At 36.5% G+C, this 25,380-nt stretch overlaps 1 protein-coding gene across 1 annotated transcript in view; it reads right to left on the reverse strand.

Moving 5' to 3' along the window:
* LOC306885654 (CUB and sushi domain-containing protein 3-like) overlaps positions 1-25,380 on the reverse strand; it is a 405,244-nt gene that overhangs the window by 71,191 nt on the left and 308,673 nt on the right. Inside the window, exons 32-39 of the mRNA XM_079442324.1 lie at positions 10,709-10,822; positions 10,024-10,119; positions 8,864-9,067; positions 6,093-6,217; positions 4,986-5,082; positions 3,525-3,629; positions 2,320-2,438; positions 2,122-2,191 (exon numbers count right to left, since the gene is read on the reverse strand). Of these exons, the coding sequence (XP_079298450.1) occupies positions 2,122-2,191; positions 2,320-2,438; positions 3,525-3,629; positions 4,986-5,082; positions 6,093-6,217; positions 8,864-9,067; positions 10,024-10,119; positions 10,709-10,822 (930 nt within the window). The remainder of the gene's footprint in view (positions 1-2,121; positions 2,192-2,319; positions 2,439-3,524; positions 3,630-4,985; positions 5,083-6,092; positions 6,218-8,863; positions 9,068-10,023; positions 10,120-10,708; positions 10,823-25,380) is intronic.

Here is a 25,380-nt window from a genome sequence, read left to right on the forward strand (position 1 = left end):
TGCACTTTATGCACTCCTTCTCTACTGCATCACTAAATGAATACAGCACAAAAAGTCACGAGTCAAAACCCTGAATATTTTATGTCACACTGATATACCTTAAAATAGTTTTTTTAATCTGAACATTTAGCAACATTCTCAATACAAGTTTAATTTGTTGAAATTAATTAGATTAATGCATTACATATCATGAAATTAAATATATGTGTTTGTTATTTAATAAATGAGAATGTAATAATCTAAGATAATTTTTATTTATAAATATTCTATTGATCAATATTAATGTGTTGGCTAATAATATACAGTAGTAGTATTAACTTCAAATTAATGAATTTATTATAATTAAAATTATTTTTAAAATTGTGCATAATTATTCCACTGCCAGAATTATACTGCTTTTATGACTCCTTTTTTCATCTTAATTTCATTAATTTGCTCATAATGTGTTGTGTGCATGCAAAATTTTCACATAATTCCAAATATTTAGCACATATTTTGGCCAATAAAGCTTTTTTGAGAAGATGGGCCTCAGATTCCTAAATGACTGTATCAGATCAAAACCAGTGTAAAAGCTGCAGTTGGCAAGATAAATCCCAGTAACATATTACATTAAGTCCCTTGTGTTCAGTCCTTTACGTTTCACTTACTTTTAGATTAAACTGTTGCTTAAGAAGAGGCAAAATAGAGGAGCAGAAAAGCACTTAAACAGAAATAAACATACTGGAATAAAATAAATTCTGATCTGCAGTCTATTTGTTTGGCACAAAAACAAAAGCTATTGTATCTTTTAGAGGCATGAAGACAAAGATAAAAAGCACCAACACTACTGGGGTTCAAAGTCGTGATTCCAACAGTTTTATGTAGATCACAGCTAATATTCATGGATGAGAGGTCTAGTTTTGGCACAGGAGAGGCTGGACAATGTTGCTGCATATATCAGTAGTAGAAACTTCCTTCCAATTTCTTTCGAAAAGGAGGCAAAGGGAATTGGGCAGGTCAAGGGACAGCCAACTCAAACATGAGCCAAAGCAATATAAAAGATAAACAAGGTGCCCTTGATCAGTGATGAACTGTTCTGAGGAAAAAGACGCAAACTTGGTCTTGTAGGAAAGCCTGCTGGCCACACTGGATATGCTATAACGGATAGGCTGATGCAGTGAAAGGGAGAGAGATATCTGGCACATCAGTTTGGCAATCAAAGATAATCTCCATCGTGTGTTACACAAGGTGCATATGGAGAAGAGTGCATCCCCCACAAACACATACAAATCATTGACCAAACTGATCATTTCTGCTCTCGAGTAATTGAGTTACAGACAGGCAAAATACTGTATTAAGGGATACTCTGGCCACTTTGTTTAGCCAAGACTTTAATTTTTCATTACAGCTGTAAATGTGCATGATAATGCAACTAATGGCATCAGTTATGGGCGGGGCTATCTTGTTTTTTCAAATATGTGTTTGTGAACCATAACTTTATGAGTGTAACTTCCATAAAATAACAGCAAGAATAAAAACATTCACATATTATTAAGTGTGTTGAAGAACAAATGTATCTAAATGCTTTACTGATCATGTTAATGTTAAAAAAGCTTGATATTTATTTGGAAAAAAGTTTTGGCAGAAACAAAAAACAGTACTCATGTAAACTCAAGCTTGGAGATGTCTTTGCCCTCTGAGTTGAGCAGAAAGAACCCGGAAAGCAGCATTAAAAAAGTCATAGTTGTGGGAGTACTTGCATTCAGAATGTGTACGAGCAGCTGGGTGGTAAATTATTGAGCTGGGTATTTCAGGATTTTCAGCTTGGCTGAGCCCAAAACAGTTGAAAAATGAAGGCAAACACTGAAACATAAAGGCTCTAGTTGGCTTTCACTTTAAAAACGGGCCCATAAATAAACACCAGATAATCCATCACAATATTCTATAGTGTGATCGAAAACTCGGAATGGAATTAAATAAAACCTGCTGGGACAGGAGAAGAATTTAGGAGGAGATGATGAATCAAACTTCAGCCTAAACTCGCGTAACCCAGAGCCGTAGAGCCTCTTATTCAATTGCTGATGAAAGGGAATCTGAAACTGAGAAACACAATCTTCCACAATTCATTTCATAAGACCTTACCGAGGCAAAGAGGTACCGGATAATTCCACCTCCTCACTGGTCCAGGCATGCATGTGATATGAGCATTTCCCTAGACGACAACAAAACAGATTTTCAAATCACAAATACTGTGCTTCCAGGAATATATGACAAAACTGTTTGCAAAGTCACAAAATAAGTCAGATGCATTGTATCTTTTAAACAACACATTGGCCTCACCTGTAAAGAATATCCTTGCTCACACTGGAACATGACAACATCTCCCACCATGTAGCGATCCCCTACTTTAATCCCATAGGTTGGAGTCTGAGGCTCTGGACATGTATCTAGGCCAATAGCTGTAAACACACAGAGTTCAAAACTGCTGCAATCATCAGATATATAAAAAAAATCTCTACAGAATAATGCTGACAGCTACTGTGTGGAAAAGATTTCAGGTTGCTGAACTCCTAAAAGGATGGATTTGTATTTCAGCAAGCCTGTGAGGATTCGATGTGCTGATATCTGAAAACATGTCGTTAGAATGTTTTCTGGCTAATTATTTTATGGGTGTAAATGTGGACATCTGGTTCTGTTTTGTGTGGAACAGGTGTTTCTCTCTGGCTCAGCACCTGCAGCCATACAGATCATTTTGCCAAATTCTGATATGAAAATATGTCTATTGGCACAGACCACCTCTTTTTTCATTGCCATTCTCCCCTTTGATCTCCCCTAGTATCTATCCATCCATCCATCCATCCATCCATCCATCCATCCATCCGTCTCTGTCTCTTGTATCTGTCTATCTATGTTTATCCATGTCTGTCCATTCCCGATTCTGTCTTTCTATTGTGTCCGTCTATCTGCCATTTGTCCAACTATCCCTTCATTTGTTTATCTGTCCATCCATATGTCTATTTATCCATCCATCCATCCATCCATCTATCCGTGAGTCTGTCTTTCTACTGTGCCTGTCTATCTGCCATTTGTCCAGCCATCCGTCCATATGTCCGTCCGTCCATCCATCCATCCATCCATCCATCCATCCATCCGTGAGTCTATTTCTATTGTGTCTATCTATTGTACCTGTCTATCTGCCATTTGTCCATCCATCCTTCCATTTTTCCATCCATCCATCTACCAACCATCCATTTGTGAGTCTGTGCTTGTATTGTGTCTACTGTGCCTGTCTACCTGCCATCTGTCTATCTATCCATCTATTTGTCCATTCATCCATCCATATGTTCATTTGTTCATCCATCTATCCATCCATCCATTCATCCATCCATCCAATACAAATTACGTGCACAGAAAATTGAAAAGCTAAAGACTTTCCCAAGAGGGTGGGGTTGTACATGCAGGCTTTATTTAACACAGAGCGTCCTGTTGGACATTTAAAAGGAATCAATAGAGTAATGTTGTTACACTCTGCTGTTGTGTCGTACCTGTGTATTCCAGATGGAAGCCTGCTGCTGACACACTGATGTCTGACACAAAGTTCAGGTAGAGGTTGTTAGATGTGCTATTCAGGAGCTGAGGAATGGTGGTTCCTGATAAAGAAGAAACTGTGTTATGCATGCAATGGACTGCAGAAGATTATGAAAAGCTCCAATTCTTTACGTTTGCAGTCAAAATCACATTAGCTGGGGTTGAAATACGAAACAGATAAAGTGGATTGCCAAGCAAAGATGTTTCGAGCATACCAAAATGTGTTCTAAGACCACATCAGACTTTTATTAATGAGCACATCTTAAATATCCATGCTGTGATGAAAAGTTTTGGTACACCTGTTAACATTTGTCTTGTGACACTGCAACCTCACTGTTTTAAATACTTCCTGCTGTACAGTTCAACTCTGAGGTCAACTTCTGAGCTGCTGGAACCATCTCAATTACTGCTCCCGCAGCGCAGCCATAAAAACCTTGACTGTCCCTGAAAGCAAGATAAAGTCACAGTTCCCAACAGGACACTATAAAGCAGTGTTTCCCATCCTCCAGAAATAGCCCACCATCACTGTTCCAAAAACTGTACACTGTCTCTTGATGACAAGAAGACCATTGAGCCATCAGAGCTCAGCAATGACAAGCTGTTAGCATCAGTACACTGTCTCTGGCTGCTCTGTTTACAAACAAATAAAGTGCTGAGTGGTGAGGTGCAGTGCCCATTAGATGTGCTGCCAGACATAGCAATTAATTAGCTAGCCATAAACAGCATGATGTGCCTCCTTCAAGTTTCCTGGCTCCAAAAATGACAAACGATTGACTTTCTTCAAGTTCTAGCGAGGAATCTCTGATGTTTTCATTTTAATTCATTTCTTATAAAGACTAAGAGCAAAGATCACTTTGTTTGGATAGAGGCATTCCATTACTCCTAATGTACTATTCCGGTAATGTTAATTGAGACCTGAATAACACAAGCTTATTATGTGGTTTTCTGGAATACTTGATTCTAATTGGTCAATAATGGCAATCAGCAGTGAGATATTTTTGAATAATGACGTTCACCAGGGGAACTCTGTGTAACCAACCTCATTCCTTTTGATTACAAAAATTACCTCTACCCACAGCAACACTAGTCCAGTCTTTAGTCTATTCCTATTCCTTATTTTAAACCCCAAACTCATGAGTTTATGAATTATTACATATAATGTTAAATAAAAATAAAACTTCTACTAAAAATATGAAATATTTTATTTGTTTACCTGCATGTCCTGTGACCATAAACTGATTATTAAACTTTAGAAATATTAAATTAAAATCTCATGTTGTAACAGCTGGAAAAACAAAAGTTTGGGAATCCCTGCTATATAACAATGAGGGTCCTCTGGAGTGAAAAAAAATATATGTTCAGTCAAGAGATATCAATCGCAAAACAGGAAAAAGTATGTATTTTTTGGTAACTCTCACCTGAATAGCTGCCCAGTCTGGGTGCATTGTTGTCTGCACCATCATAGAAATCCAGAGAATCCCAGTTATGTTCTGTGGCAAAACTCACAACTTGGATCTGATTTATAAATAAAGTAAGCAAATGAGTAAGAAGTGGTAGAACAAAAGAACATACCTACAGGAACAGTAAATCTGAAATAAAATCTTATCTAATCGTATAAGTTGACACATACACCACCTTTAAAAATTTAAAAGGTCAGTAAATTTTTTAAAAAGAAATTTATCACGGTTTCCACAAAAATATTAAGCAGCACAGCTGTTTTCAATTTAATAATAGTAAATGTAACAGTAAATAATAATAAGTGTTTCCTTAGCATGTAAACAGCATATTAGAATGATTTCTGAAGCATCAAGTGACACTGAAGACTGGAGAAATGATTACTGAAAATAAAATAAATAAATAAATAAATAAATAGATAGATAATAATTATTTTACAATATTACTGTTACTATCACTGACCCCAAATTACACTGTTTTGAAACAATGGTTGCTACAATTGCTAGAAACAGATATGGTTAGAATCAGAAGGACAGAGACTTCAAATAGCTTTGATATAATTGTGAAGGTCATTTAAATATATATTGAAGAATATTAATAGCAAAACAATTCACAATAAGAATATTATTTTAATGCAGTATTAAAAATAGAAACTGGGCGACTGTCAACAGATGTCAAGGCACACTGCAACAGATGCTTCTAGTGCAGACAGCTTCCCTGATTACAATGTACAATGAGAGTGATCTTTTGGTGTGTTTTTTTTGTATTTGGATGAGCTGCAACATGTTGCTTGAGTCCAGTGTAAACACAGTGTCAGAATTCAATAAACACTCTTAATGCTCCATCAACAAAATTACTGCAATCAGAAAAAAACAGGCGAGGTGAAGAAACTGACTGGCACTGAAGTTTGTAGAACTGTACTCCCCATCATTTCTAAATTAAACATTGCCTTATGCATAATTAATTAGACATTAAGAATTCCCTTTATTGCAGTTTAAACTTTTCCATCATTGATGCTTCTTGTCTGAAACATTTAATTTGAGGAACTTCAAACAAGCTCCTCCACTCACTTGGATTCCAGCTCCCTCAGGAACAGACACCTTCCACACACAGTTGAGGTTGTTATCGTAGGGTTCCGGGTAACCCGGGGACAAAATGGTCCCCTTACGCATTGTCAGTATCCCTCCGCAAGGCACTGCGAAGACGAATCAAAAGACAGGAAAGTGTATTACAATGAGCATTAACTTTCAATTAAATGGAAGGAATTCATCAGCCTAGGTACAAAAAAGAAGCAACTTCTGATGAATAATCAAAGCTAACTTTTCTGTATGATTACCCACGACTAGGCCTTGATGCCGCCCCCCTTAAACTATATGCTTGTTTTTTTAAACCGATACTGAGAAGGTGTTGCTATGCTCCTGTAATCAGCTTCCAACTAGGTTTTCATTTAGGTAAGCTAAAAATAATTATTATAATGAGATGAAAATGTCATTGTATTAGAGCACAAAGAAAAATAGCAATGGAAAAGATATATGATAAAAAGATATACAAGATATATGATATGATTCTTGAAAATTCTGTCACCATTTACTCACCCTTAAGTTGTTCCAAACCTGTATGAGTTTCTTCTGTTGAACACAAAATACTAAGAAGTTGACCAAACTTTTTTTCCTTACAGTCAATGGCTACCATCAACTGTTTGGTTACCAACATTGTTCAACAAAGTGTTCAACAGAAGAAACAAACTCATTTGTAACAACTTGAGGGTAAGAAAATGATGACAGAATTTAGATTTTAGGAGAACCTTTAAAAAGCACAATGTGGCATAGATACGTTAGTAAATAATGTGTAATATGTCACTTCTCTCCCACAGGAGAAACCTGACTTTGCAATTTTCTTCTGTTTGCTGAAGTGCTGCCAACTAATGTCTATAGCAGCACTAGAAGCCACGGATTGGATCTGTCAATAACAAAGCACAGGCTACTATCTGACTCTGGCAGGGCAGAACTGTCTTTGCTATCCTATGCTTAGGTAAGATGCTATCTGTCAAGGACAAGGGGATAATCTAGAGGTCAAAGCCAATCACTTTGTTTAAACAGCTACGAGCGGGTAGGGACATCCTGATTGATGTGCCACGTTGCCGAAAAAAAAAAGCAGAAAGGGAGCGGGACAGAGAGCGAGAAGAAACAGGGAGGCTAGATATGGAGCAGGGCTCAATATATCTGTGTCAGATTCTTAAATTATTAACCAAATTCACTTCCCTGCAATTTTGGGGTCATTCATTTTTAACCAGTGATATATAGAAAGCACCATGTGCTCAGGTAATCATGTGAAATATCACAGATCACTGACCTTTCAGGTAGAATACACAGAGATGAGCAGAGAAATAAAACAAATTGTGACATAATAAAGCAGATGCCTGACATAAGAATGGTTGAACATAACATAGGTGTGAAAAAATAAAAAAAAACTGTCTTGACTGTCTTGGCAACTGTTTGACTTTGAACGTCTGGTGGCAACTAATACAATTGTACTGAAACACCGGAGGAAAAAAGTTTTACTTCAGATTGAGTTTAGATTAGATTTAAATGGATAATAGGATAATATATACCATAAAAAGTTTTTAAAAAATGATTTAATTGATCAAAAGTGAAAGTCAAGGCTTTTTACAATTTCAAATAAATGCTTTTCTTTTAAAATCATTATTCATCAAATATCACGGGTTCCACAAAAATATTAAGCAGCACAGCTGTTTTCAACATTGACAATAAGACAAAATGTTTCTTGAGCACCAAATCAGCATATTAGAATGATTTCTGAATGATCATGTGACACTGAAAACTGGAGTAATTGCTACTGAAAATTCAGCTTTCCCATCACAGGCAATTACATTTGAAAAATATTACAATAGAAAACAGTTATTTTAAGTTGTATTATTTGCTCAAATATATCAAACATATGCAGGCGAGCATAACAGATTTCTTTCAAAAATATTAAAATAACTTACCTACTGAAACCATTTAAATAGTAGTGTATACTAACAACATCATAGTTTGCTAATATAAACATACAGAAAACCCTTAAGTTCTATTGACTGAAAGACCCTTTAATGGGTACTCTAAGTTTAATGGGTACTCAAAGTCAAAAAGCGTCTGCCAAATGACTAAATGATAATAAATTAAATTGTGTCACAAATCACATTACATAAAGTTTTTATTAAATATATTCCATTCAGCTAGCCTGCTATTTCAACAGCCACTAACTGATTAGCCTGACTGCTTAACACACAGTTACCTAGCCGATTAGCCTTAGCCTTAGCATACTGCTACATGGCTGGCCTGCTATCTCAACTATTTTGGGTTTGTGTACTGGGGAGGGTTTCTTTTTACCTAGCCTAAATATGACAAGAAAACCATAAATGCATAGCAATCCAAAATCTATAGTGAGAAAGAAAGAAATACTAGCAGAGTGACTATCAAACAAAACAAAGAGAGGTGGCTTGTTAAAATCTGAACTTTTGTACTACAAAACACCTCTCTGAAACTTGAGTAAACAGCTGAAGAGGTGTCTGTTTGTATCATGATAGTTGGGTTCCGCAGGGACGCTTCGTCAGCCTCAGCCTATTTCCCTGTGCTAACTGCAACAAAATCTGCTTAATTAACTCTGCTCACCTAAAAGAAACTCCCTGTCACATTTCGCACAGTTTTACTTCAGCTTGCATTTTGTTTCGCGCTGATGTATCATTCAGCTAACTATGCTTGGTTACACAACCAAATCGGTGAAAACAAATGACCACATCGATTGTGCATCACTCTCAGGGGCTGGAGAGGTTTAAACTTACCGACGCAAGTGGGCAACGTGTCGTTCCACTGAGCCAGAGCATCAGGGACGGTTTCACAGTGAATGGCAGTGGAGCCGTGGAGCGTGTAGCCTGGGTTACACTCGAACATCACTGACGCACCCACGGCGAAGTTGTTGCCAATGCGTTTGCCGAAACGAGGCTCTGGAACAGAGCTGCACTGCGTGGCACTGGTCCTTGGTACGGCTATGACAGGAGTGTACAACAGAAACTTGCAAACTTAGAGAGTTTTACCTCATAAAGGAGTCTTTTTCATTTCTACTTATAATGAAATGGCCTTGACTGTGCCTCAATGCTTTTGAGGTGAAATAGCAGTAGAATTTGATTTAATCAAAAATAAATAAATAAATAACATAGGCATCTGTTGGAGTAAGACCTTTATTCAATGTACACATCTTCCTTTAAAAAGACTGAATTGGAAACTCTCATACTATCCACAGTAAGTGGAACAAACACAACATGAAAATGTCAGGCCTTGACCTGCTAATGAATTCTGGAATCAACTAGTTTCCTTTGCTTGTAACATCGCAGATATCTTTTTAAATGGCAGCTTAAATCACTGCTAAGCCAAATCAAACACATATATAACTGTCTATCTTAAATGGGGAAAACCCTTATGGAGAATATAATAATTAAACTGGAACAGACAAGTTTTTGGACTTGTTGTTCAGTCACTTAGAGGCTGAGTCAGTTTGATTGACTCCCAAAGTACCAAAATAAAGATGTGTGGGTGAGGGTTAATGCAGAAAAAGATATCCAACATGCTTTAGAACACAGGGCATTACATTTCAAGGTCCTGTGTGGCTCTTTAAAGATTTTAAAACAATGTGTAGTTATTGTTTTCATTTAAAAAGTGAAGTGTTGAGCATAACATAATACAGAAAGCACAGTGATCAAAAACTAATGCTGTAAAAAGGCTAAATACCCTGGAAAAAGTATATTTCATGCCACATTTAATAAAGAACGGCTACAGGAAACCTTTATGATACATTTAACTGCACTAAAACAAATGTCCTCTATAATTATATGTTTTAGAATACAGATATGAAATACTGACCAGGAAGTACCAAAAATATTCTCAATAGTTTGTATAAATAGAGTAAATATAAACGTATATATTTTCGATAGAGCTGAAAACTGACCTTGGTAGACAAAATGAAAGCCTTTGGCAGTTTCCGGTCCAACTGTAGTAAACTTGATAGTTATTTGATTTCCTGTACTCAAGGGCAAAGACTCGCCTGGAAAACAGACAAGGAGTAAATAAATCTTAAATTGCATTTCGGAGTGATCTGTACACATCAAAAATCACTGCACTGAGCATCATTTTTGCTTCTTTTGGCTTCAAAAGCTTCTTATGGAGAAGTATATTTGCAGAGGGGAAATACCTGAATAGAAGGTCTCTTTTTACTTTGAACTCCCACATGGCTGTTCAATCAATTGGCAATAACTGCCTTTCAGCTAAAAAGCCACTGAAGGATGCCTCTATTTACTACAGGATGGTCCAACAGATGTGATGAACACAGATTATGAGATAAACACACAGAATTCGTTCTGCCTCGTCACAAGTGGCACTTTCATGGTATTTCTTTCTTCCTAAATTGACCATGCCTTTTTAAAACAGGATTTGTTTGGTAATGTTCTGAATATATTCAGTGTGTTGAAGCTATGGAATAGATATCAAATGACTTAATGTAGTCCTAATGCACAGAAAATGCAACATCCATTCTTTGGCCACCTCTGTTATGTTTTGCAATAACAGTATCACACCTGAACAATGGCGTGTGATGAATGGTAATGCGTCCAATTTTAAGTATGTAAAGTATGTACCTGAGTGAGACCCAGAGAGAGAAGACAGCAGAGAGGACTGCTGTGTTGGCCCATCATAAATGTCCACAACATCATTCAACGATGTCTGGAACAGGACAAACTGTCCAAATAGAACTAAAGGGGGAAAAACAGACAGTGTCATAATATTTAATAAAATATTGTCCATAACATGACAATAATTAAGCACTGTAAATGAACCCAAGTGACCCCTCGGCTGTTAAGGTCCCAGCTGGAAGCTTACAAGCAGCAAATTTGTCTTGAAAGGCTTTCTGCCTGTATTCTTCATTTACTTCACATATTCAGATTCCCAATTAGACACCACTAAGTACTCGTACGCGAGAACATTACGCAGAATCATTTTTCTTCAATAGATCTGTGCATTTTAAACCAGCGAGAGCTCTCGGAGGTAATAAGCCTGTATGTTTATTTAAATCTTTTAAATTGGCTATCATGCTGGAACATCTCCCTATTATGTGTTGGTACCATGCTGAGTGCTACTGTGCATTGGTTTGTCCTCCACTGGGCACACTTGTTACAGTCTCATTTGCTGTCCGATGCTTTGATGTTTCCACCATTAGGAGAAAATCATTAGTATGCTACTCATCATCATTACTTCAAATCCCTACTCTACAGTATACTTTAGTGATTAGAGGAGATTGAACAAAACATTGTACGACAACCAGAACTTTGGAAAAAGAAGTTGTACGCATATGGATTCTACTGACCTCACTGGCATCTCTCTCTAGTTGTCATGGTGAAATTTATTGGGAAAAAAAGGCTTTAAATATAGTAACCCCAAGCGTCAAAATGCAAAAATTAGTTCTGGGCACAGATACAGTTGATATAAATGGAGTGAATGGACAGAGATTTTAGGGCCACTGCTGTCTCAGACTACATCCTTAACAGTGTCTTTGAAATCTGGCACAGATTCCAGTGATTCACCAGGGCTCTGAGGATCGATGGAGCGCCTCATATTCTCAGCATAGCTACTGTGTGATTAAACCGTTCTCTGCTTGGTAATACAAGCGTGTAATCAAACTTTTGCAGAAACCAATGAAAGAGCTTGATTACCTGGACCTGATTGGCTTTATTGGCATAACATACAGTGGCACCTGCTGTGCAGTTCTGGACAACAAATGGCATTTTTCACCGGTTTGATTTCACTGACTAACATCAAAAACAAAATGATATTGGTCAGTGAAATCACAACTGAAGTCACTGAAAAACTTGGTTACACTTCTATGTCTGTAACCCATTTCTTATAAATGATTTCCACTGGTTTAGGAAGGCAAAAACCAAGACCAAAGCTGTGTACAAATGGAAGGAAACACTGAATCAAGTTCAGTTAAAAATCAATTTAAGATGAAGGGCAAAACCAGACAAAACCAAACAGTTCCTGCCTATGCAGAGTGTTACAAATCTCTTATGAGGTTTAATTTCAATTCGGATGCTACCACAGATGGCAGGTGCCTATGTAGGCAGTAGGCAGATTTCTACATTTGAAATTGAACTACAGTATAGTGCGTATTGTGGGTACTTATAAAATTAGGCTCTGGAAAATGAATCATGGCTCATCAAGTCAGTTGCCAGTGTGTGTGCTGGGAGAACTCTTGTCCCCTATGCCTTTGATAAGAACAATAGAAGGGAAGATAGCGGCGGTCCTCAATGCATTATTCTTGAGTTTCCCCATCTCCAAGGCTTTAGCGATGCCAAGACAATTACCACTTCATGTCAGAAAACAATTGTGCCCGTTAAGGTTTCGCTCGCATGCACCAAACAAATTGAGGCAATGAGAAGAAACAAATCAATTTGGATGGAGAAAAATGCAATGATATTGTGCCAGGTTACAGTTTATTTATTCATTTATTTTATAGTTTGAATCTCAACAAAAGACGGATCCCTTTTTACACACCTATTAATAATGTACAAGGCTTAAGTGGTAAATGGTTGTAATCATACTCAACCCATTATAATTACATTAGGCCAGCGGTCACTAATGCATCGCTTTGCTACTCTGGGAAAGTTTTAAAGATGAAGACAGGGTGACATCTTCGTCAGGGACTGCTTTTGTATAGTGAAGCTGAGAGAAATAGTGCTTAAAATGTACTGTTCTGAGACAACAAAAGGTAGACTAAATGTATTTATGTAATATTCATATGACATTAAAATGTAATGTCAAGTAGCAGAACTCAAAATGAGTACATATATTTTACAATAAAATAGATGTCAAGTGCAAAATATGTTTCAGAACTAAACAGTTGCACTAAAGTGCATTTTAGTTAGACATACGGCTCAAAATAAGTATATATCAATGTGTTTCAGATGTCAGACTACTATAAGTGCTACTACATTGAGTCAAAAAACTTGATGCATTTAGGACACTAAATCAATATCATTTAAATACATTGAAGCTCACTTCTAAATACCACGTTAAGTAGGGTCAATGCTCAAATATTAAAGGAGTTTTAAAAAGATTACTTATAAAAACAGTATTTTCCAAAAAAAAAAAAAAAAGTGTAGTTGTCACTAGATGGGAATTTAGACTACATTTAAAGAAGGTTGTTTCCTTTGCAGGATCCACAGAGCACTCAGGAGTTGGGGTTCAATGATTCCTGATACACAGTTCATTCTTAGCTTCTTGGTGCTATTCCTTACATTTCCTTTTGCTTTCCTGTAGCCCTTTTTTGAGAAGTACCATTTGAAGCTGGATGTGTGAATGACATCTGAGCAGTGCTTCGAGATGAAGCAATGGTCTGTGCAACTCTGTGACACTCTGACAGGAATTGAAATAAAACAACTCAAAAAACTAGATAAAACGAGTGGATGCAGCTCACAAACAGAATACTAATTAGGCAGATTTCTATTTATAGTATTGGCACTTTCCACTAATAGGGTACACTGTGTCCCATCACTTTAAAAAGCATTTCAAAGCCCTCTAAAACATTAGATATACAAACCCCATTTTGTGATGTGAGAACTATTAGAGACACAACCATTCAAAAGCTTGAAGTCAGAATTTTTTTGAAAGAAATTAATGTTTTTATTAGGCAAAGACGTATTACATTAATCAAAGTTGACAGTTAAGATTTTTAGATTATTACAAAAAAAGTATTTCAAATAAATTCTGTTCTTTCGAACTTTCTATTCAAAGAAATAATAATAATAATAAATATTTCACATTCTAACTGTTTCTATGTATAACAAGGATCACTCACATGCAGATTGTTTTCAACATGCCATGCGCTCTCAGAAAGGGCTTTGGTTTTAATTCACCGTTTCTATGTGCACTGCACAGCTCCCAACCACTGCAGAAGATTGGCCTTTTCCATACATGCTCTTACGCTTAACACTCTCTGACAGATGCTTACCGGCTGCTATGGAAATGAGGCCTGTGATTAATTCACATCTTTTCCCTCTTTTCTCATGACTTACACAATTCAGAAATAAAAAACAGGTCTGTGGTTCCCTGTCTTTCCATCTCTGGAGCTGGACTGGATCGCCAATTCAATTTGCTCTCAGAAAGAAACAGAAGTGAACGGGGAGGGGATACACCTTTCCTTCTCCCTGTGACAACTCAGGTGGAGAGAGGCATGATTTCAATTTACTTTCATTAGCATAATCTGCAAAGCATGCCGGGATACTAGTCCTGCAGGGTTCTTGCAGTTAGAGCAAAATAAAAATAACCCTTGATAGAATCACCCTGTTGTTGCAGCAAAACAAATACCTTACAAGCAACTCAAATTAATATTGAGACTAATGCTAAGGTAACAGTTTAACCAACAATTTTGTTTATTTACTCCAAACCTCCAAACCAGTCCTCCGAACCTGTTTGACTTTCTTGTGAGGAACACAAGATATGATATTTTAATTACAGTCTTATACAATGAAAGTCAGTGGGGTCCAAAATGAGCGGAGTCCATTACTGCACAGACAACAACAGTTCAGAATTTTTTTTTAAATATCTTCTTTTGAGTTCCACAGAAGAATACAAATTTGAAACAGCATAAATAAAAGATGACAGACTTTTCAGTTTTGGATGAATGATCCCTTCAGGAATTGAATAGAATATGGATTCATATTCAGGTTCCATAGCAAAGAGAGTAAAAAAAAATGAATTCAGATCGTAAAGTCAAATGTTAAATGTTTTGCGCCTGAAGCATGACTCGAGGTTAGGTTAAGATCGGATTAGATATGGCTGATCAAGTCATCAGCTCATATTAAGTCCAATAAAACCTTCAGAGGAACTGTGAAAATGTCTAATACATGAAATTACAATGAAACTGGGATGTCAAGTCATATCGCACAGATGATAATAGGCAATAACCCAATATCTTTAGGGTCGCATAAACCTTAGTGTACAGAAAAAATGCAATTAAATGTGAGTGCTCCAGCTAAAATGATTCCCAACATGCTAAGTCCTCCACCATATATGAGCATATGGAGTATAAAGCATAAATGACCTGCTTATTCAAGTCCTTACTAAGTTCGAAGAGAACTAATAAAGATCTCAGCTAATACTCTTCACCTAAAGTATATGATGCTAGGCAGAGATCTTTCCTTTTCCTGCTTAATTAACACCGAGGGTACAATAAAGCTGGGCTGAATGCAAGGACAGCACACCAGCACTGCACTTTGGACCTCAGGCCTGCATTTCCATCTCAGTTCAGGTGTTTATTCAAGTTCAAAAGGCCCTGGATGAGATAACCCCCTCAGTCAAATTTGCAAAGGGGTCAACGCAGGAGACAGGAGTGGACAAGTCTGTTGATTTGTGTCTTCCCTCTGGAGACATGTGCATCAGCGCCTCTCCATTAGTCTGCAGCCGTCCATCTTTGATGTGATAAGAGCGTACAAGCGGCGAAAACAACTTATGAGGACAGGGTGGGATGTGTCTCAGGTGGATGTGGAGAATTTAGAAAGTTTAGGTACACTCTAAAAAATGCTGGGTTAAAAACAACCCAGCGCTGGGTGAAATATGAACAAACCCAGTGATTCGGTCATTAAATGTTTAACCCAACCTTCTGAGTAGTTTTATAGACATTATAAAGACATTATAACTCATCTGAAACCTACGTATTGTCCGTATGACAGTATCCCATCTCACTTTTTTAAGCAAATTGTCAATACTATAGGGCCTGATCTCCTGTTTTTTATCAATATGTGTCTGAGCACTGGCACGGTCCCTGATTGCCTAAAACATGCTTCCGTAACTCCTCTTTTGAAGAAACCAAATCTTGATGTGTCTGACTTAGGCAATTTTAGACCAATCTCGAATCTCCCTTTTATCTCAAAAATCTTGGAAAAGGTTGTATTCACTCAACTACACTCTTTTCTGGATTCTAACTCATTATATGATAATTTTCAATCTGGATTTAGAAAACTACACAGTACTGAATCTGCTTTACTGAAAGTTACTAATGACATTATGTTGGCTACAGATAACGGGAGTGCTGTTGCTCTGGTCCTTTTAGATCTCAGCTCAGCATTTGACATGGTTGATCATTCTACTCTCATCTCCCGTCTGGAAAATCTTTTAGGCTTTCAGGGTACCGTTCTGAATTGGATCCGATCTTTTTTAACTAATAGGACGTTCTCTGTTTGTATGGGAAAATACACTTCCTCAATTGCTCATCTTTCTTGTGGTGTCCCGCAGGGATCTATTCTTGCACCAACTTTATTCTCTCTATACTTACTGCCATTGGGTTCCATCTTTTCCAAATATGGAGTTTCATTTCACCTATACGCTGATGATACCCAATTATACATCCCTTTTAAACATAATGATTCAAGGTCCATAGAGGTTTTGCTAGCCTGTTTTCATGAAGTGAAAACTTGGCTTTCACAAAATTTCTTAGCCTTAAATGAGAATAAAACCGAGGTTATACTGTTTGGTCCAAGTGATTCCTATGACCTTGGTGATTTAGACCTTGGCTATTTAAACTCTTATGTTACTCCTTGTGCAAAAAATCTAGGTGTCTTGTTAGATTCAGGTCTTAAGTTTGACAAACAAATTAATTCTGTGGTTAAATCCTGTTTTTATCATTTAAGACGTCTCGCAAAAGTCAAACCTGTTCTTTCTTTAAAGAACTTTGAAATAGTCATCCATGCTTTCGTCACCTCACGCCTCGATTACTGCAACTCGCTCTATTATGGAGTAAATCAATCATCTATCAGTCGTCTTCAAATGGTACAAAATGCTGCAGCTAGGTTGTTGACTGGCAGTAGAAAATTTGATAATATTTCACCCATTTTAACCTCTTTGCATTGGCTTCCAGTAAAACTGAGAATTGAATTTAAAATTCTTGTTTTTGTTTTTAAATCACTACATGGCTTAGCTCCAACGTATCTGTCTGACATTTTAAAGTATCACAATCCTTCTAGGTCACTCAGATCGGGCAGCCTTGGATTGCTCTCTGTTTGTAGATCTAGGTTGAAACATCGAGGAGATCGAGCATTTGCGACAGTAGGTCCTAAACTCTGGAATAGCCTACCGGCTTCAATCCGAATGGTGCCATCGCTTTCTTTATTTAAGTTAAAACTTAAGACTCATCTTTTTAGTGTGGGTTTTTAATTTATCTTAGTGTCTTTGTTTTGCTATTTGTGAGATTGTAAATTGTACCTTTATTGATGACTATGTTCTGTACAACACTTTGGTCAACCCTGGGTTGTTTTTAAATGTGCTTTATAAATAAAAAATGAATGATGAAAAAAAGTAGTTTTATTTAACTCAACTATTGCATAAAAATTACTATATTCCCTGCTTAAAATGAACCCAAAATAGGTTGAAAATGTGTATTTATTAATATGTTCAACTAATTAATATTTATTAATAAGTTGAATAAATAACAATTAAATATATATATTTTTTAAATGGCTCATTAATAAATATTCACCTTTTGATTATTGCTAATGCCTCTTGTAATTATGTGTTTGAATATTAATTTACAACCAATTTTGGGTTCATATTAAGCCCATTTAACCAGTCGCTGGGTTTGTCCATATTTCACCCAATGCTGGGTTGTATTTAACCCAGCACTTTTTAGAGTGTTGGGGAAAGCTACTTTTAAAAGTAGCTTTCCCCAACACTATATTGCATTACTATATTGAGTTAAAAAATAAGTAATTATGTTACTTAGTTACTTTTTATGGAAAATAATGTGTTACGTTACTTTTGAGCTACTTTAAATCTGGGCAGGGCTTGCATGTTTGTTTTTAATATAAAAAGTTCTTCTTTTACAAATGTAAAAGCACTTCAAAAGTGAAATGTATACGCCTCTGGCTGAAGGAAACACGGTGGCCGAGAGAGCTCAACGCGCTGCAAACAGAAAAAAACACCAGCAAATTAAAAAAAACTTCATCAATTTGACACACTCGCTACAAATACTCACAACACAACCAAACAAAGAAACGCGTTGCAAATAAAACTCTTTATTTGGTTGTGTTATGAGTATTTGCAGCACCTGCTGTCAAACTGATAAAGATGTTTTCTTGATTTGCTGGTGCTTTTTCTATTTGCATGTGTTTTCTGAAGTTGCAGCGTGTTGATTTGTCTTATTTAACATATTTATTTATTGCAGGTTTGTATATAATATTCTGAGTTTGCATTTGACTGTTTTTATTCATTTTGAGGAAACTGAATCTGTTTTTATGCAGGTGAGATGAGTAAATGAACGTTATTTAGTCCAGAACTACAGTAACATCATGTTCACACAGCAAACGCAACGTCTCTGCACTTACTCCCGATTTCATTCAACATGGCAACACGAGAACTGTCAGTCACTATATGGGAAACAAAGTAACTGGAGTTATTATATCTATTATTATTAGATATTTTCCTCTAAATTAAAAAGTAATGCATTACTTTACTAGTAACTTGCTTTATTTGTAATGCGTTACCCCCAACACTAAGCATACTAATAAGCAACTAGTGAGAATTGGTCCTTAAACTAAAGGTTTACCACAACTACAGAAACCCTGGCTGAGGTGTAAAGCTCAGGCATTCTTAGGCGTGAGGCATCAACCCTGCATCAAAATGGTGGTACTGTTTGGATGTCTTTTCTTAAGACAGGCAAACACTGCTTTAGCCACCATGTGCTGTTTCCATGGAAATGAATGGTGAGATCATCGTTGCACTACATGCATGCGTAGCCTATACATGACTGAGTTAATGAGCACAGATTCAGACACGTGCATGCACATCCGGGCCATACGGTTCATATGGCACATATCACTGTTCAGTATGCTGTCCGAGCCTCTCCATGTCTTTGTTCTCTTATTAGACTCTCTCCTTACATCGAGGGGCTTTCAGTTAGACTCAGAGGAGAGAGGTCACTCAAGCAGAGATTTATACCCCAGGGCCATCTTCTTGCTCGGGGCTAGAAGGCAGAGGTCTTTGCTCTGATTCCTAGCACACCTGTCTGGATTTGCAGGCATGGGCTGGACATCCGCCTCACACATCAATGCCTGGTCCCGTAGGGACAGAGATGCTCTTGCACAATCTGCCAGGATCTCTTTGAGGTGCGAGATTCCGTGGGGCTCATTGGATGTGCAGACGAGAAGCTAGTGAGGATGAGACATGCACACATACGCAACCTTCACTGTAAATTGACAAATCAGCAGAAACGTTCAAACCTCAAACCCGACTTCTCTAAAAACTATATTCTTTTAGCTGTGCGCTTCATATCTGTATCCAATAATGCCACAAAGGTTCAGGGTTTGTTCTGTCTAACTGCACAATATCATACTGTAAACATGACCCACAAGCTATTTCCTCTGCATATGAATAATTGATAGATAACACGTATGAACCCTGAACCCCTTGTCCAATACACACACACATACACACACACACAGACACACAAAACATCCAGACAAGAATGAAAATACAGCAAGGTAGCGAAAAAGCACCGCCACCTGTGCACCTGTTATCAGTGAAGGATGTTCTATCTGCAGTGCCGTGTGCCGACGATAAATAGCACCTTCCCCGCTCACCACATGGTGGGGACAGAGGAATCAACACATGCTGCAAGCAGATGTAGAGAATGAGAAAATGGAGGGGAGTAGCTCTAAAAGTCTGTTTATATCTAAACATAGACATTTCAGCAGGTGAAAAGATTTTTCTTTTTGTCATTACATTAAATTGAGGGAGAAACAAACACTTGAGGCAGCTCTGAACATTGGCTGGCTATTGAAGTAAGCTATTGGTGTGTGGTGTAGTGGTTAACCCTCACAGACCCAATGTTTTATATATGTACTAAATATGGGTTAAAAATACATAAAACAGTACACAATCTCTGAAATATTTTCTAACAATAATTGAAATAAACTTAAATTATACACTTAAATTAGTTCTTTTTAAAGCCTATTAAGTGTTTATATTGATAGCTCTCAGTTATACTGTATTCTGATATGTACTTGCCTTGCCTACGTATATTTTCAGAGGCCTCAGAACAAAAAATAAATTCTTATGATGATTATTTATGTTTAATGGCCACAGTCAATGGTAAAATATTAAGGAAAAGACATCAGTAGTACTGGTATCAGTGAGTATCAGCCTTCAGTCATAAAAAGATGTTGTTATACAAATATTTAAAAAATACACTTCATGTTGCTTCTATGTTAATTTGAATATTGAACGTGAAATTATTGCAATATAAAAGTATGTTTAAACTTTAATGTTAGGTGGGATTATTTGTGATTAATTTCATAAAAAATGTGTGATTAATTGGTTCATTTTTTTAAACAATTCACAGCACTATATACAGTATTTAATGAATACTTTTATTTATCAAGGACGTTTTAAATTGATAAAAAGTGATAGTAAAGACATACTGTTAGAAAAGATTTCTGTTTTGAATGTGCTGCTCTTTTTCACATTTTATTTATCAAAGAATCCTGAAAAAAAGCAGCACAACTGTTTTAAACATGGATAATGTGACACTGAAGACTGGAGCAATGGCTAAAGGAAATTCAGCTTTGCATCACAGGAATAAATTATATTTTAAAGTATAATAACATAGAAAACTGTTGTTAACATTACACACACACACACACACACTTATATAAAACAATTAAAATAAATTAAAAAAGCGAATCTAACATAATCCAAAATCCTTGCATTGAATTATGCATTGACTTTGCTATTACTGTTATATACATATTTTTAATAACCAGTTGTTTTCATGGTAGATACAAGAAAGTTCATTGTCATTAGCAGTGGGAGTCTTTGAGGGTTAAACCCCTGGTAAAGTAGTAGCCAATCCCTCAAAATAAGAACTATCATCAACGTACCCTTGAGCAAGTCACTTAACACCACGTTGCTCCAGAAGTTAAGTGCCTTGTTCCATTGTCTCTCTAATAGGTGTACTCCAAATTACCGTAGATAAAAGCATTTATTGATGATGAAAGTACAGTTGTGTTTGTTACTGCTGCTACACCATGCTAGGACTATTTATTTTACAATACGTTTTATTTTTACTGTCATGGCTACAAAACTGAACTTTTAGCACAGTAAATCAAATAACTGTATGAGCAGCAAGATATGTAATTGGAAGCATGTGTACTTGTGGACTGCATACGCAAGCTTGCAATTACCACTGAAGACAGGCTTGTGCTGTCTTACTGTGAATCAGAGCGCGATTCTGGTGGTGTAAGCACTTAGATAATAATAATGGACCTTGTCACCCTGCATGGTCAATTAGACATATACCTATTTCCTTCAAGTGGTATGGACGTATAACCTTCACTGTTTTCTGACAGAATAACATCTGCTTCCCTGCTAATCACCTGGACAATAGCCATGATGCCATCAAGATTGTGCATGTTTACAGGTGTATTGACCCTGACAATCAGTTGACAGTAACCTTGATGACTTGATTAGTTAAAAAGGCTAATAGTACTTGAGGTCTGGAGACCATGTATACATTAAAAAAAAAAAAAAAAAAAATACAAACAACAAAAGAATAAAAAAATTATTATATATAAATACCCCACCCCACCCCCCACAAATTTAATCTATTCCTGTCAAGTCACCTTTATATAGCACTTTTAACAATACAGATTGTGTCAAAGCACTTAACAGTATCAGCTTGGAGGATAGAGTGTCAGTAATGCATAATAATAAGATTAAACATTCAATTTTCAGTTAAAGGCATTTCATTATTGAATTCAGGGATGGCATTGTCTAGCTCAGTTTAGTTTAAATAGTATCTGTGAAATCAAATGGATGATAATCATACAATTAAGTGTCCCCAACTGAGCAAGCCAGAGGCTCCATCTGTGACAGAATGGAGAAAAAACCTTGGGAGAAACCAGGCTCAGTCGGGGGGCCAGTTCTTCTCTGGTCCTGTAATGACAAAGCTGAATTCAGCAGCCATTACTCTTTAGTTTTCAGTGTCACATGATTCAGAAATCATTCATTTGGTGCTCAGAAAACATTTCTTATTATCGATATTGAAAACAGTTGGCTTCTTAATATTTTTTGAGAACCATAAAACTTTTTTTTTTTTCAGTGTTCAAGTTCAAAATAACCGCATTTATTTACTGCATATAGACATTTTGCTACATTATAAATTCATTTACTATCATTCTTGTTCAATTCTGTTAAATATATATATAAAAACCTGAATCCAAACTTCTGAACAGTAGTATATACAGATCACATTAACTTTTGTTTTGCAAATCCATTTATATTCACAAGAAGACTTAATGTTTGGATCCATTTTTGTTCAAATATTTGTACAAACTAATCTGACAGCTGTCAAAGATCTTTAGTGACTTACTAAAAAAGGAAATAGTGAAACTAAAAGTGAAGCACCACAACCACCCTACCGCTGAGATATTAATTTGAGAATTACTTTAGGAAAAGACAGCGCTTAACTGCCCTTAGCCAACGGCAAAGTCAGGAAATGGCACTTTTTGCCTGCTTGACTGTGATTTACCAGAGGAGAGAACTTTAGCACCTTTGGTCTGACTGGAGTAAAGAAACACAACAAAAACATTATATAGAGCCCTGGTGTTCCTCTGCTTTCTCTTTCTCCCTGGTAAATGAACTTTGCCTTGACTTCTGTTCTGTTTTGATGTTTTGGCTCAGGGGCTTGCAATTCCCAATTCTGACAGGCTTTAGAATAGCTTTGTAGAGAGAGAAGAGTGATCCCTTTCCAAGAGAGCATCTCTGTCAAAGACATGAAACTGTGACTGTTTTGAGTGTGTGTTTGTGTTTAAATGGAGGTCAGAGTCAGCCAGGGGAAAAGCTATTTAGTTGACTATTTCTTACTGACAGCCATGACAGAAAATACAGAAAGTGTAACTGGCCTAATGGTCGTCTCGGGCATTCAAAAAGGGAGTTTATTTAATATCTCTGTACATTAGTTTTGAATTGCTACGTTGCTGAAAGTCTTTCTTATTTTCAACACCATATGAAGGTACCCCTAAGCAAATTCCTAATGATCAACTGAAATATTAATATGGTGTTTTATGCTACATCAATACACTCATACATGTCGTCATAAAAAAAAACAAAAAACTCAACAAGCATCCAGAAAATATGTTAAAAAAAGGAATTGGTATAAAGGGGTGTGTGTGGGTGTGTGTGTGTGCAGACCAATTCTCACTATAAACTAGTTGCTTATTAACATGTTGATTAATAACATATTGGCTGTTTATTTGTACTTAAAAAGCACATATTCTGTATTACCATATTCTGTGTCTACATATACTGTATATACATACACACTCTATAATGGGCAAAACTAATCATTTTTAACTGATATTTAGTGGATTTTGTGGATGCTTGTCGATACACACACACACACACGCACGCGCGCGCGCACAGTGTTATTTTAGTATAATTGAGATACTATTGTAGTTTTATTTTTGAATCAGTTTTTATTTCTATATTCATTTTGTTATAGTAACTTTGTTGTGTGTTTTTGTCATTTTTAGTAGTTTTTTTTAATATACACTGCCCTCCAAAAGTTTGGAAACACCCAAGAAAAGTGGGGTTTTGGACAATATTGGCATGAATCCTTTTTAATTTGTGATAATTTTGCACTGATAAGGGACAACACAAACTACGAAAACATATTTTATTACATAAACGGTTTATAAATAGAAAAAACTTTAATTTTCGATTCATCAAAATATCTACCATTAGCAGCTATTACAGCTCTGCATAATCTGGGCATCTATTTATTCAAACTTTAACTTGATACTGTATATTACTCCCAGTCTCCTGAATGATTGTCCAAAGATGATTCACACTGGTCGGACACTTCTTACGGACATCATGGTCCAGTTCCTCCCATAGTAGCTCAATTGGGTTGAGGTCGGGTGATTGGTGAGGCCATTCCATGACAGACATGATGCCAGCTGACTGTTTCCTCTCCAAATAGGATTTGCACAGCTTGGAAGTGTGCTTGGGGTCATTGTCTTGTTGTCATCCAAACTTTTGGAGGATATATAGTCTATATACTTTTTATTAACTTTATTTCATTTTATTTAGCACATCAATTCAAATTAAATTAAAATGACAGATATTGCCCTGGCAGCTAAAATAATAAAAATAATAATAATTATTATTTAATTTTAAATCAGTTAATGTTTAATTTCAAGTAAAAAAAATATTTTTTATGGTTTTAATTTGAGTTTTTTTTTTTTAACTAATGACCCTGATACATAAATATATACATAAATGTACACAAGAAAAAGACATCATATAAATGTTTCAATACAACTAAATATTAAAATGTATACCCAGAGGCTGAATGACGGAAATAGGCGATTTTGATCTATATTGCAGTTAAAAATTGAGATGATTCTTGTAATATTTTGCCACTACTCACTGTTATGGTACAAGCTTAATGGTGAAACCAGATGCTATTGTAAATCTTTATTTTGAAGCTAATATATGTCTAAATCACTTTCGAATGAAATATGATTTTCAACCGAAAAACAAATGACCTTATCTTGGGCCTTGAGCAGCCAGCAGATGATTCAGAACTACAGAAAACATATTAATAACGTTACATCGAGAAGGTGACATGGCTGCTAATGTAACACCTACGAAGTGCCTATTAACAATGCCTGAGGCGACCAGACTGAGCTTGTCACATAATAACAACGAACGCAGGAACGTTTAACTAATGCATGCTGCACAGCATATATTTAAGTTTAACGTAAGGCTCTCGACTGATTAAAGATTCAACGTTAAACTGAAATCTGCAAGACAAGCTAACAGATAATTAATGCTCTGAAGTAAAACTAACATCTCGCTGAGAGGCGGCCCTGATTACTTCTTCAACATGCCACTCAGTGGCTCCAACACCCAAGGCTTAGTGCTGTTTGGCAACATAAATGTTTACTATCTTAAGCTGTGAAAACCACGCAGCGCTCTGATCAACAGTCAAAAACACATTATGCCCACTTGCGTAGCTTGCAGAAAACAGTTTCCAAAACAGTCGGGCAGTAATGAAGCCGTAATTGAAGGTTTTGGCTTCAGTGTGGAATATTTAACAGACAGAGATCATCAATTAGGATTTTTTTCGCCCTGACCCCCAACCATTTGCAAGCAAGGATTCCCCTACATACTTGTATTGACTGCCCAGGGCCAGCGGGGGTGGTGGGAGCCGACAGGAACATGAGGTGGGGGTGCATGCTCTGAATAATGCATCTCTCAG

This window comes from Barbus barbus (assembly GCF_936440315.1).
Source record: "Barbus barbus genome assembly, chromosome: 19".
Taxonomy (NCBI): domain Eukaryota; kingdom Metazoa; phylum Chordata; class Actinopteri; order Cypriniformes; family Cyprinidae; genus Barbus; species Barbus barbus.